The 13,474-nt window shown below is 43.0% G+C and overlaps 1 protein-coding gene across 1 annotated transcript in view; it reads right to left on the minus strand.

Annotated features, from left to right (window-relative positions):
- LOC140606617 (uncharacterized) overlaps positions 1-4,731 on the minus strand; it is a 32,441-nt gene extending 27,710 nt beyond the window's left edge. The window contains 4 exon segments of the mRNA XM_072780326.1: positions 316-442; positions 2,563-2,815; positions 3,446-3,690; positions 4,592-4,731. Of these exon segments, the coding sequence (XP_072636427.1) occupies positions 316-442; positions 2,563-2,769 (334 nt within the window). The 5' untranslated portion in view covers positions 2,770-2,815; positions 3,446-3,690; positions 4,592-4,731.
- Between the last annotated feature and the right edge of the window lie 8,743 nt (positions 4,732-13,474).

Below are 13,474 nucleotides of genomic sequence, written 5' to 3' on the forward strand. Positions count from 1 at the left end.
GCATGCCCCCAAAAAATGTCAGCAAGGAGGAGGAAAGCATTGAGCACAGAGGCTCCATGCTTCTGAACAGAATAACCCATCCAATGATGAATAAGACCATTGGAAAAAAAAAAAAAAAAAAGACCATTGGGATTTCTCAGACAAACTTGGAGCAGAAGCGCACCAGGCCCAGACCTGGTTCCCATAAAGGTATACTAGAAAACCAGAAGGGAATTTCTGACCATGATGTGCTTGTGGGAAAGACAGAGCTACCTCCTGGGAAAGGGAAAAACCAGTGCCCAGCCCTGGACATTGGAGTGGGTGTGAGGGCCTTACCTAGTGATGACAAAAGTGCAAAGTTCTCCAGCATCACACTGTGGTATAGGCTTCTCTGAGCCTCATCAAGGAGTCCCCATTCCTCCTGGGAGAAATGTATGGCCACATCTGTGAAAACCACAAGCCCCTGCCAAAATGGGGAGTTCAATCAAAGTGCAGTCTTTCTCCAGGATCTTCAGTACCACTCCCTACCCCCACTTCCATCTCCTCCTTGCCCTCCACCCCAACTTCCCAATGTGGAGGAGACACAAGGTCTTGTGGTACTGCTGCCTGTCTCTCCTCACTGCCACTGATCACCATGTGCAGAAAAGCACCACCTCAGTTCTGGCGTGCAGTGAGGGCTCTCTCTTTTATCAGTAAATTATGCTCTGGTCCCCCAGATCTTGCCTCCTGGACAACAAAACTTGAATTTATCTCTCTCCCATAAGCACCCCACCACAGGACCTGGAGTCAAACATTCTACTCCTCTTCACCTGCACATCATTCTGGTCTGAACCTCTCTACATATCTGGTCCCTCTGCTTCTGCAACCCAGTTACTGAGACCCACCAGCCCACTCTGTAGATAAGTCTATGGCTTCCCAACACAGCATGGTGCATATGGAATCCAGGTAGTATTTTGCAAATGGAATCAGCAGCCTATTTTGTCCCATCTTGCCCTAGAAACCCAAGTTCCCTAGCAGCAGAACTCAGGGTCCCAGGGTCCCTTTGCAGTTCTCCCCACCTGATCCTGCCACCTGTAACACATTCACCCTCCCAAATCTATCAGTACCTCTTGGACGCTTGGGGCTCTGCTATGTTCACTACATACGCTGTCCTACAAGCAGTGACAAACAGCCTATGTTTACCTGACCCACATTTGAAGCCTGGCTACACCGAACTCCCCACCCCAGGCCTAGCAATGCTCCTGGCTGATCTGTTATATATATATATATATAGAAATGTTTATTTTTTTAAGATTTTATTTATTTACTCATGAGACACACACACACACAGAGGCAGAGACACAGGCAGAAGGAGAAGCAGGCTCCATGCAAGGAGCCCGACGTGGGTCTCAATCCCCGGTCTCCAGGATCACACCCTGGTCTGAAGGTGGTGCTAAACCACTGAGCCACCGAGGGTTGCCCACCTGGCTGATCTGTTTTAACCTCAACTGATCTACCAGCCTGAATGAATCAATACAGGTCTGACCAGAGTCCCCACAAAACACTGATGAGTCCAAGGGAAGATAATGTGCCCTGCCCTCCTGAGCTCACTGACATCAGACCTCCCTCATGGAGATGCTTCAACATCTATCTCATATCCTTGATCCTTTGGAATCCTTTTAGACTCCTCACCTTTATCCTTCAGGTACACTCCCCACCCCACAGCCACTCTGCTTTCTCATCTGTCTTTGTGACATCCACTGCCACCATCCAGGCTCCCAAAAGAGATCCAACTCTCAACCTCTTTCCCCTTCCCACCTCCACAATCTAACGAAGCCCCCTCTGGAAGCTGAGGCACAGTGACACTTCAGTCCACACCCTGGCCATTATGTTGTGGCTGTCAGCAACCTGTATGCCTCCTCTGAACTCCAGACCTGTGTGTCCACTTGCCGTCTGGGCATGTCTACTTGGGAGTCTCTTGAACATCTGTGACATCAGCAAAATCTGAAGTCCTTTTCCCTCTGAAAAATCCCTCTGCCTACTGACTTCCCCATCTCAACTAATAGAACCTCCAAATTTCCAGAGAAAGCCAAAAGCCTTGGGGCTATCTCTGACTCCCGCCCCCCCATCACACCTCCTGGTGCCCTCACTTATCACATCACTAAACGTGGGCATCTCTGTGCAGAAGGCATCCAGAAGGCACCCAGTCCTCTATGTCCATAGCCACTACGCCCTGTCCAGCCATCAGCGACACTCACCTACACTGTAACAGGAGCTCCCTTCCAGGTCACTATTCCCACCTTCACTCCAGCCTCTCCACACTGCAGCTCGTAGACATAAACTGTTAAACCCTGGATGTGATTACCAGGCTCCTCTGCTCCAAACCTTCTCTAGCTCCTACTTCCTTCAAATTAGAGGCCCACGACCTCAGGTTATAACTGTGGATCCGGTAACTCTATGCCCCTGCCCTGGAACACTCCTGCCCAATATCCCATATTCCCACCATGCCTAAGAGCCTTGCAGTTCCCTGCATTCCAACTCACTTTCACCCTCATCACTTGAACATTCTGGAACCTGTGCCCAGGATACCCTTCCACATCTTACCCTATCAGTTGTCAGAAATGGGAAACGCTCCATAGAATCCAGGGCTGAGTTCAAAACCCTGGGTTTTGGTGAGACCACAGGAACTTCTGACTCAAGGGAGGGAGAAGAGCAGGTGAACATTCTCAGGACACCACCATTCTTTATATGGGACTGGCAAAACCAACAGGGTGATAACTGGGGTGGATGAAGGTCTGTTACATCCTCCATTCACCTGTACAGGGTCCATAAGCATTTCTGCAAATGCCATGGGAATCTGTGGGAAGAGGGAGGCCATGAGAAAGGGGCAACCATGGTAGGATCCTACAGACTGAACTGGACCACCACCACCCCTGCCCTGCCCTGGAGCAAACTGATCTTGGCCTGGTAACCTAAGATTTCAGATCCTGACTTCAGTGCCACTCTTATCAGCTGTGTGACTTTGCAGGACTGAGCCTCCTGATCCTCAATTTCTTTCCTGTAAAATGGGGTTAACAATGGCCCCCACCTCAGAGCTGATAGCAGTATTAAACATAATTAATACACACGACCTGGCATCCATAACTATCCACAGGATTAACAATTCCGTATGTTTTCAGTGCCAATAAAGGGATAGGGTTTTAGAAATGTGGGTCCATATTATGCCTGCTTTTCAAAGTTTTCATAAGATGTGATATATAAAATTCTACTGGTAGCAAATACTACATATAAATTTTGCAACTTTATACTGTTACCATGCTTAATTTATTGAATGAATTCATTTCTAGTTGCCTATGTGTACACATTTAGATGAATATTGGTTACTTAATGTCTTAATAAATGTTTCATACATCCTGAATTTAATGAATGGTAGAGAGAGTTTGAGTATGCAGCTTAGCTATCTCTTCCTTTCAGCAAACAAACCTACCTGCTACATAATTCCCTGAAGGGCACTTGCAGGACCCCTTACTGTAGCACTCCCTCCTTCCTCTTGCCCTCAAGGGTGGAAGAGAAGATGTCTGGAACGTTCTGGAACACGTCTGCTCCCCAAACCTGGCTATTTCTTTTGTCTCACACAGATGGTCTCCAAGGAGAAGCTGACTTGCAGGGCTGAAACTCTAGAACTCCATCTCCACCGAGGCCAGCAAACTTACTACATCCAGGCATTCTTTCCTAGACACAGGCCAGAATACCTTCTATGTTAGGTACTCTTCTTTATGGTGGGAGCGTTGAGGATACTGAATCCCCTATACACTCAAAGCCTCAGTCCTCCTGACACTCGCCACAGCCCATCAGGAATAAGAATCTGAAGACTCCTTTCTTGATGTGGTCCTCATGCTCTGGTGCAGTCCACACCCACACCCTTCACAACTCTGATAGCACAGCCCCCTTCCCCGCCCTCCAGATATCTACGTCCATATACTATACGTCATGCCTCCACTCTGAGATATCTTAGCATCAACACGTCCAAAATCAAGCTCAGGATCTCCCGATACCTGGTCCCTGGGCTCGCTTCCCCACCTCCATCCTTTCAGATGTTCGGGTCTTGACATGGCCCTTCACTCCCTACTTTTGCTCACATGTGTATGTGATGCAGCAGGAAATACTGTCCGCTCCGCTGTCGAACTCCACGCCTAAGCTCATAGTGTTTCCCTCTCCCGCCAGCGCCCGGGTCCAGCCTCCACTACAACTCCTCCGGAGAGGCCTGCGGTGTCTTCTTGGCAGTCTCCCCTCCCCGCCATTCCCGGTCCAGCTCTTCCCTATCTTAAACTTCTGAGTCTGGGCATGCCCCGCCCCTCCTCGCCTCCCTGCGACCTCCAGCTGGCCCCGGCTGCCCACGCCGCCTCACCCTCTGTTACCGGCACAAACAGGGGGGCCCTGGTCCAATCATCCCCCCGCCCCGACTCAGGAGCACCTGCGGGCCTCCCGCCCCCGACTCAGGAGCACCTGCAGGCTCCCCTGGACCGCCTCCCCAAGGGCCTGGCTGGGGGTAGCTGAGCGGGCGCCCGTCCATCCGGGCTGCGGCGCTCCGGGCGGCGGGGACGGCGCTGAGGGTCCAGGGTTCAGCACCCACCTGAGCCGGCTTCATCCGCGCGGGCTCCGCTTCCTACCAGTGGGAAGAGCGGGGCGGGGAGCGGGGAGCGGCGAGCGACTGGGCGGGGACGAGGGCATCTGGCAGCCGCCTCCGCGGCAGGAATGACGACTCTTCCCGCGCTTCCCATTCACTTAGTCAAGACTCGAGACACCTTCCACAAGAGAACTGGCGGATGAACTACAGAAGAGCGGGACGCCGCCCGAAGTCCCTCCCCCGCGATGCGCAGGCACTGAAACCACTCTCGGCTAAGCCCCGCAGTCTGAGCTGTCTCCGCCTCTACTGCCGCCGTACGGCCTTCTGGGTACTGTAGTTACCGCGCCCGTTACTGCACAGACTCAAACGTAGGTCGTTCCTGACGGAAGAAAAAGGCCCGGCGAGTTTGAGGAGCTCTGGGAAATGGAGTTCCAAGTTCTAAAGGGGGCGGTGTCCTGCTGATCCTTAAAGGGGCAATACCCAGCTTTCCTCTGAGTGCAGCATAGAGCCCGTCACGACAATGTCCAGAGACGTGTTGTTACAGATTCCGTGAATCGCAGCACATTTCCAAAATCCTGCACATAGGAAGGGACACAGCATACCATGTTATTCGCCATCCCCTCGTATCTTTCAACTATCGTGTTGCTTACCAAAGACGTATACACTGACGCTGTGGTGTCCTTTTTATGGGCTTAATAGTTTCAATAGGAAAAGCCTCCAGGGCGGCCTGGCTCAGCTGGTTAAGGGTGCACTCTTGAATTCAGCTTAGGTCCTGATCTCAGGATGGTAAAATCCAGCCCTGCCTAGGGACCCATGCTCAGCGTGCAGTCTGCTTGGGATTCTCCCCCTCAGCGCCCTATTAAATCAATCGATTAGAAGTAAGGGAGGAAGGAACGGAAGGAAAGGAAAAGCCTCTAGACAGCCCTGTGATGGGAACTTGCAGGAGGGGTGGAAGGAAGCCCTGAAGTCATTAGAAAGGGTGACCATGGGCGTCTGAGTCCACAGAAAACATTTTTCCTGCCTGTATAGTCTGTAATAATAATCCTAGAGAATAATACTCTTATTAGGATATTACTGTTGTATATCTGAGGTATGTTCCATTTCTTTTAAGAATCTGAAACGTATCTGAAATAAAGACTTACCACATGCCAACCTCTATCTGAAGTGTACGGCTTTCTGATAAATTGGCCATGTGTGCAAAGGGGCATCTTATCCCTGAGATAAAGATTTGAGTATCTATAATCTCATTTCTTTGCTGGTTAGTGATTATCATTTCATCTGTAATTGCAGCAAGAGTGAATGCACAGGGAGTTGAGATTATCCCTGGAAAAACACTTGTGTGGGGCACTTGAGTGGCTCAGTCGGTGAAGAGCCTGCCTTCAGCTCAGGTCATGATCCCAGGACCCCAGAGTCCTAGAATTGAGCCCCCCTTGGGTTCCCTGCTCAATGGGGATCCTACTTCTGCCCCCCCCCCACTTGCTTGTGCTCTCTCATGCTCTCTCAAATAAACTTTTTAAAGATTTTATTTATTTTTTCATGAGAGACACACAGAGAGGCAGAGACATAGGCAGAGGGAGAAGCAGGCTCCCTGCAAGGAGCCTGATGCCAGACTCAATCCCAGACCACCAGATCACACCCTGAGCCAAAGGCAGGCGCTCAACCACTGAACCACCCAGATGTCCCAATAAATACTTTTTTAAAAGCAAACAGAAAAACGCCTGTCAAATTGGCATTACTAAATGCTATTAAAAATATTTTGTGGGGGATCCCTGGGTGGCGCAGTGGTTTGGCGCCTGCCTTTGGCCCAGGGCGCGATCCTGGAGACCCGGGATCAAATCCCACGTCAGGCTCCTGGTGCATGGGGCCTGCTTCTCCCACTGCCTATGTCTCTGCCTCTCTCTCTCTCTCTCTCTCTCTGTGTGACTATCATAAATAAAAAATAAATAAAATAAATGTTTTGTGGGATCCCTGGGTGGCTCAGTGGTTTAGCACCTGCCTTCGGCTGAGGGGGTGGGGGAGTAGTTCTGGAGTCCTGGGATCAAGTCCCACATTGGGCTCCCTGCATGGAACCTGCTTCTCCCTCTGCCTGTGTCTCTGCCTCTCTCTCTTTCTCTGTGTTTCTCATGAATAAATACATAAAATCTTAAAAAATAATAATAAAAATGTTTTGTAATTTTTCATGGAAGGGACAAAACCATTCTAGAGAAATATATCTGTGACAAGTGCAAGAAAAAACTTAAGATCTCAATGAAGTCTCAGCAAGAGAAACTGAGTCTAAGAAGTCAAAGAATGAAGCTGAGACTGTAGCTTGCTGAAACCTTGGCTACATTCACAGTTTGGTCCCAAAATGTGATTATTTTTTTTCTCTTCACAACTTTAAAAACTTTTTTTAAATGTTAAATTCAATTAATTAACATATATTATTGTTTTCAGAGATAGAGGTCCATGATTCATCAATCTTATATAATATTCAGTGCTCATTATATCACATGCCCTCCTTAATGTCCATCACCCAGTTACCCCATCCCCTGATCCCCTTCTGCTCCAGCTGTCCTCAGTTTGTTTCCTATGATTGATTCTCTTACGGTTTGTCTCCCTCTCTAATTTCAAGTCATTTTATTTTTTCCTCTCCCCCAATGGTCCTTCATTTTGTTTCTTAAATTTCACGAGTGAGATCATATGATAATTGTCTGTCTCTGATTGACTTATTTTGCTTAGTTCCATATCCTCTAGTTCCATTCATGTCATTGCAAATGGCAAGCTTTCATTTTTTTCATGGCTGAGTAGTAATCCATTGTGTGTATGTATGTGTGTATGTATCACATCTTCTTTATCATTCGTCTGTCGATGGCCATCTGGGCTCTTTCCATAGTCTGGCTATTGTGGACATTGCTGCTATAAACGTTGGGGTGCTGGTGCCCCTTTGGATCACTAAAAATGTGATTATTTTTAATACTTGAAAACATTGTGCAGTAACAGCCTGTAGGGGAAGGAAAACACAATATTTAAAGAGTTACCAGAAAGATAAAAAGGAATAGGGAAGTTGTACTATTATGTTGTTACTGATCTGTAAATGTTAAATGAGCACTTACAGAAATTAGAATATAAATAATCCCTTTAGCTGAACTATAACACATGGCAGTACATTTAGAAAGGCCTTTAAAATAAAAACAAGACAGGACCCAATGAAAATTGTATCCCTGCAGGTCAAGCAGCTAATGGCCCACTTCCCAATCAACCACTTATTGACAAGGACACTCGTAAATACCGTAAATAGAAGGAACACTAGAAAAAGGACTGTCCCATCTTATGAAACAAAAACCAAGACAAAAAAAAAATACCTCAAGTCTGATCAGTGAGGGTATTCTGAGGAAGGAAAAAGTGCCTAATGACCTACCTTAAGTACTCAAGATGAATGAACTACCAATAATTATCCTCATCAATTCCTGATAAAGTAGGTTACTTTGTATTTTAAAAACTGATAGGTTTGCTCAGCCTCTTCCTCATAATGTAAAATATTTACAATAATCAATAGATTCTCTCAATTTCTTTTTTTTTTTAAGATTTTATTTATTTATTCATGAGAGACACAGAGAGGCAGACACATAGGCAGAGAGAAAAGCTCCCTGTGGGGAACCTGCTGGGACACTGGATCCTAGGACCCTGGTATCATGACCTGAGCCAAAGGCAGACATTCAACCACTGAGCCACCCAGGTGCCCCAATTTTTTCCATTTCTAGCTTTAAGTATAACACTTAGGCCTTTGGCTGAAAAAATAAAAGCATTCTCCTACTCTGTGATACCAGCCCCGCAAATTTCATGGGTACTTACTAAACCACATACTACCAAATATCCTATGAGTAAATGGAGAAACTACAAGGGAAATTTTAAAAATGTAAGCATTTTGAGCCCGATAAAAGTAAAAATGTGATATATAAAAATCAATGTGACACAACTAACCTAAACAATTAGAGATAAATGTATAGCTTTAAACAGCTTCTTACAAGAATAAAGATATCAATAACCTAAACTTCTATGTTAAAAAAAAGAGAGAAAATGAGAACAAACTAACCCTAAGCCAAGGATAAGAAAAATAATAATAAATATTTTAAAAACTTACTGAAATTAGAAAACAAACACACATGCACACACAAAACCAACTAAACCATACAAAAACACTACAAGAAAGACAATTGCAGGCCAATATCTCTGATGATCACACATGCAAAAGACGTCAACAAAATATTAGCAAACTGAATTCAACAATACATTAAAAGGGTCATACATCATGATCAAGTGGAATTTATTCCAGGGATGCAAGGATGGTTCAACATCAGCAAATCAACCAAAATGACGCACCACATTAACAGAATGAGGGATAAAAATCATATGATCATCTTGGTAGGTGCAGAAAAAACATTTGACAAAATTCAACAACACTCATTTATGACAAAAACTCTCAACAAAGTGAATATAGAAGAAATATACCTCAATAGAATAAAGGCCATATATGACAGATTCACAGCTAACATCATACTTAACAGTAAAAAGTTGAAACCTTTTGCTCTAAGATCAGGCACAAGGTAAAGATGCCCACTCCTGCTACTTTTATTCAATTAGTATTGGAAGTCCTAGCCACAGCAAATGGTCAAGAAAAATAAATAAGACGCATGCAAATTGGAAAGAAAGTAAAACTGTCACTATTAATAGATAACATACTGCATATAGAAAACCTTAAAACTTCCATCCGAAAACTATTAGAATAAATTCAGTAAATTTGCAGGATACATAATCAATATACAGAAATCTGTTGCATTTGTATACGTTAATAACAATCAGAAAAAATTAAGAAAACAATCCCATTTATAACTGCATCAAAAAAAGGAAAGAAAAGAAAATACAATAAATTTAACCAAGGAGGTGAAAAGCCCGGATTCTAAAATATATCAAGACACTGATGAAAGAAATTAAAGATAGCACAAATGGAAAGATAATCCACACTTGTGGATTAGAAAAATTAACATTGTTAAAAATGTCCATACTACCCAAAGCAATCTACAGATTCAATGCAATCCCTATCAAAATACCAATGGTATTTTTCACAGAACAAATAATCCTAAAATTTGCATGGGACCACAAAAGACCCCAAATAGTCAATGCAATTTTGGGAAAGAAGAACAAAGTTGGAGATACCATACTCCTAGATTTCAAGCTATATTACTAAGCTATAGTAGTGAAAATAGTATGGTACTGGCACAAAAACACACATAGTAAATGAAACAGGATAGAAATCCCAGAAATAAACCCACACTTAAATGGTCAATTAATATTTTTTAAAAAAAGATTTTATGTATTTATTCATGAGAGACAGAGAGAGAGAGAGAGGCAGAGACACAGGCAGAGAGAGAAGCAGGCTCCATGCAGGGAGCCTGATGTGGGACTCGATCCTGGGACTCCAGGGTCACGCCCTGGGCCGAAGGCAGGCGCTAAACCGCTGAGCCACCCAGGGTTCTCCATGGTCAATTAATCTATGACAGAATATAGGCTAAAGAAAAGATACCTTATTTAATAAATGGTGTTGGGAAACCTAGACAGCTACATGAAAAAGAATGAAAATGGATCATTTTATTATATCATATAAAAAACTAAACTCAAAATGGGCTAAAGATTTAAATATGAGACCTGAAAGTATAAAACCCCTAAAAGAAAACATAGGCAGTAAGTTCTTTGACATTGGTCTTAGCAATGGATGTCTTCCTCACATAAGGACAAAACCAAAAATAAACAAAAGGGACAACTAAAAACTTGCACAGCAAAGGAAACCATCAACAACACAAAAAGGCAATCTACTGAATGGGAGAAGATATTAACATATTATATATCTAATAAGGGGCTAAAATAAAAAATATATGAAGAACTCATAAATTCAATATAAAAATTTGATTTAAAAATGGGCGAGGACCTGAAGTTCTTTCTCCAAAGATGACTTCTAGATGGACAACAGGCACATAAAAAGATGTTCAAGATTACCATCAGGGAAATGCAAATCAAAACCACAATGAGTATCACCTGACACCTGTCAGAATAGCTCTTATCACAAAAATAAGAAATAAGCATTGGTGAGGATGTGGAGAAAAGGGAAAAGTTGTGCACTGTTGGTGGGAATGTTAGTTGGTGCAGGCACTGTGGAAAACAGTATGAAACTTCCTTTAAAAATTATAAATAGAAATACCATATGAACCAGCGATTCCACTTCTAGGCATTTATCTGAAGAAAGTGAAAGTATTAATTCAAAAAGACATATGCACCCCTATATTCATCACGTTATTTACAATAACCCCAATATGGAGGCCATCAAGAGGTTCAATGATAGGTAAATGGATAAAGATGTAGTATGTGCATGGAGTTACATATCTATCTCTGTATATATAAATCTATCTAGTGATCTCCATAAATATCTAGCTAGCTAGCTAGCTATAAAGAGGTACAATGAAATATTACTCAGCCATAAAAAGGAACAAAATCTTGCCATTTGTGACTTTGATGGACCTAGACAGTATTATACTAAGTGAAATAAGTCATACAAAGACAAATATCATGTGACTTCACTTATATTTGGAATCTAAAATGCAAAATAAATGAACAAATGAAACAGAAACAGGCTCACAGATATAGAGAATGATGGTTGCCAGAGGGACGAGGGGGTGGGAATAGGTGAAACAGCCAAAGAAGATTAAGAGGTATAATCTTCCCATTGTAAAATAAATAAGACACAGGGACATAATGTACAGCATAGAGAATACAGTCAATAATATTGTAACAACATTGTATGATGATATATGGTAACAACTTGTGGTGACCATTTTGTAATCTATATGAACACTGAATCAGTATGTTGTATGTCTCAAACTAGGATATTGTATATCAATTATTCTTCAATTTTCAAAAATCAATGAAATTTAAAATTACTTCTTTCAAAAGATCAACAAAATTGACAAAATGCGAAGTAGGCAAGTTAAAGAAAATAACAAAAGCAGGAATGAAGACACTACTGAGGGACACCTGGGTGGCTTAGTGGTTGGGCATCTGCCTTCGGCTCAGGCCGTGATCCTAGGGTCCTGGGATTGAGTCCCACATCGGGCTCCTTGCGGGGAGCCTGCTTCTCCCTCTGCCTGTGTCTCTGCCTCTCTCTGTATCTCTCATGAATAAGTGAATGAAATCTTAAAAAAAAAAAAAAAAGACACTACTGACCCTACAAAAATTAAAAGTATCATAAGGGAATATTATAAAAATCTATCCTCTCAAATTAGAAGATTTGGTTGAAATGCAAAAAATCCTTAAAGGACACCAATTATCCAAAATTGACACAAGTAGGAAATCTATATAGGACTATATTAAGCAAATTTTGACTGAAAATTGAAGTTTTCCCACAAGAAAATTCTAGGGTCAAGTGCCTTCGCTAAGGAATTCTTGCAAATATTTAAAGAAATATCACTAATTTTTCAAAAACTCTTCCTTCCATCCTTCCAGAAAATAAAGGAGGAAACACTCCCAAAGTTTTCTATGAGGTCAAGATTCCTCTGATAGCAAAGTCACACAGAGATAGCACAAGAAATCTATAAAACTTAGCTCTTATCAATATAGATGCAAAATACACTAACAAAGTACCAGAAAATTGACTTGGCAACATACACAAAGGATCACGTGTCATGATCAAGTGAGATTTATCCCAGGAATATTAAGTAATGGATTATGCCATATAAATAGCGCCCCCCCCCCCAAAAAAATACCCACCCCACTCTCACACAAGTATCTCAATAAATGTTAAAAATGGATAGAGTCTAGAAACGGATCAGCAGAAATACAGTCAACTGATTGTTGAAAGAGAAGCAAAGGCAATTCAGTAGAGAAAGGATAGTCTTTTCACCAAATGGTGCTAGAACTACTAAACATCCTGTTTTGTTTTGTTTTGTTTTTTAGATGATCCAGGGGCAACTGGGTGGCTCAATCAGTTAAGTGTCTACCTTCAGCTCAGGTCAAGATTTTGGGGTCCTGGGATTAAGCCCCATGTCAGGTTCCCTGCTTATTGGGGAGTCTGTTTCTCCCTTTCCTTTTGCTCTTCCCTCAGTTAGTGCTTTTCTCTCTCTCAAACAAAATGTTTTTTAAAAATGATCTAGATAATTTATACTTGCACAAATATTTTCCCAAAATGGATAATAGACCTAAATGCAAAACACAAAACTACAGAACACCTAGACAATAACACTGAACAAAATGCAGGTGACTTTGGATTTGGCCATGTTTTTTTATATACAACACTAAAAACACAATCATTGAGAGAATAACTGGGTGATCTGAACTTGATTAAAATTAAAATTCTGCTCTGCAAAAGATAGTGTTAAAAGAATATGAAAATGGTATTCATATATCATTAGGGAATTTCATTTTTAAAATTTATTTATTCATGAGAGACAGAGAGAGAGAGAGAGAGAGAGAGAGACGACAGACAGACAGAGGCAGAGGGAGAAGCAGGCTCCATGCAGGGAGCCCATTGTGGGCCTTGATCCCAGGACTCCAGGGTCATGCCCTGGGCAGAAGGCAGGTGCTAAACCACTGAGCCACCCAGGGACTACCAATCATTAAGGAATTTCAAATTAGAGCAACAATGACACACCATTACACACCTATAGGAATGGTCAAATTCCAAAACACTGACACCACCAAATGCTGACGAGGATGTGAAGCAACAGAAACTCTCATTCACTGCTGGTGGGAATGTAAAATGGCACAGGAACTTTGCAAGACAGTTTCTTACCCAGGTGCCTGGGTGGCTCTGTTGGTTAAGCATTTGCCTTCGGCTTAGGTCATGCTCCCAGGATAGTGGGATCA

This window comes from Canis lupus, chromosome 1, assembly GCF_048164855.1.
Source record: "Canis lupus baileyi chromosome 1, mCanLup2.hap1, whole genome shotgun sequence".
In the NCBI taxonomy this organism is placed as follows: Eukaryota; Metazoa; Chordata; class Mammalia; order Carnivora; family Canidae; genus Canis; species Canis lupus.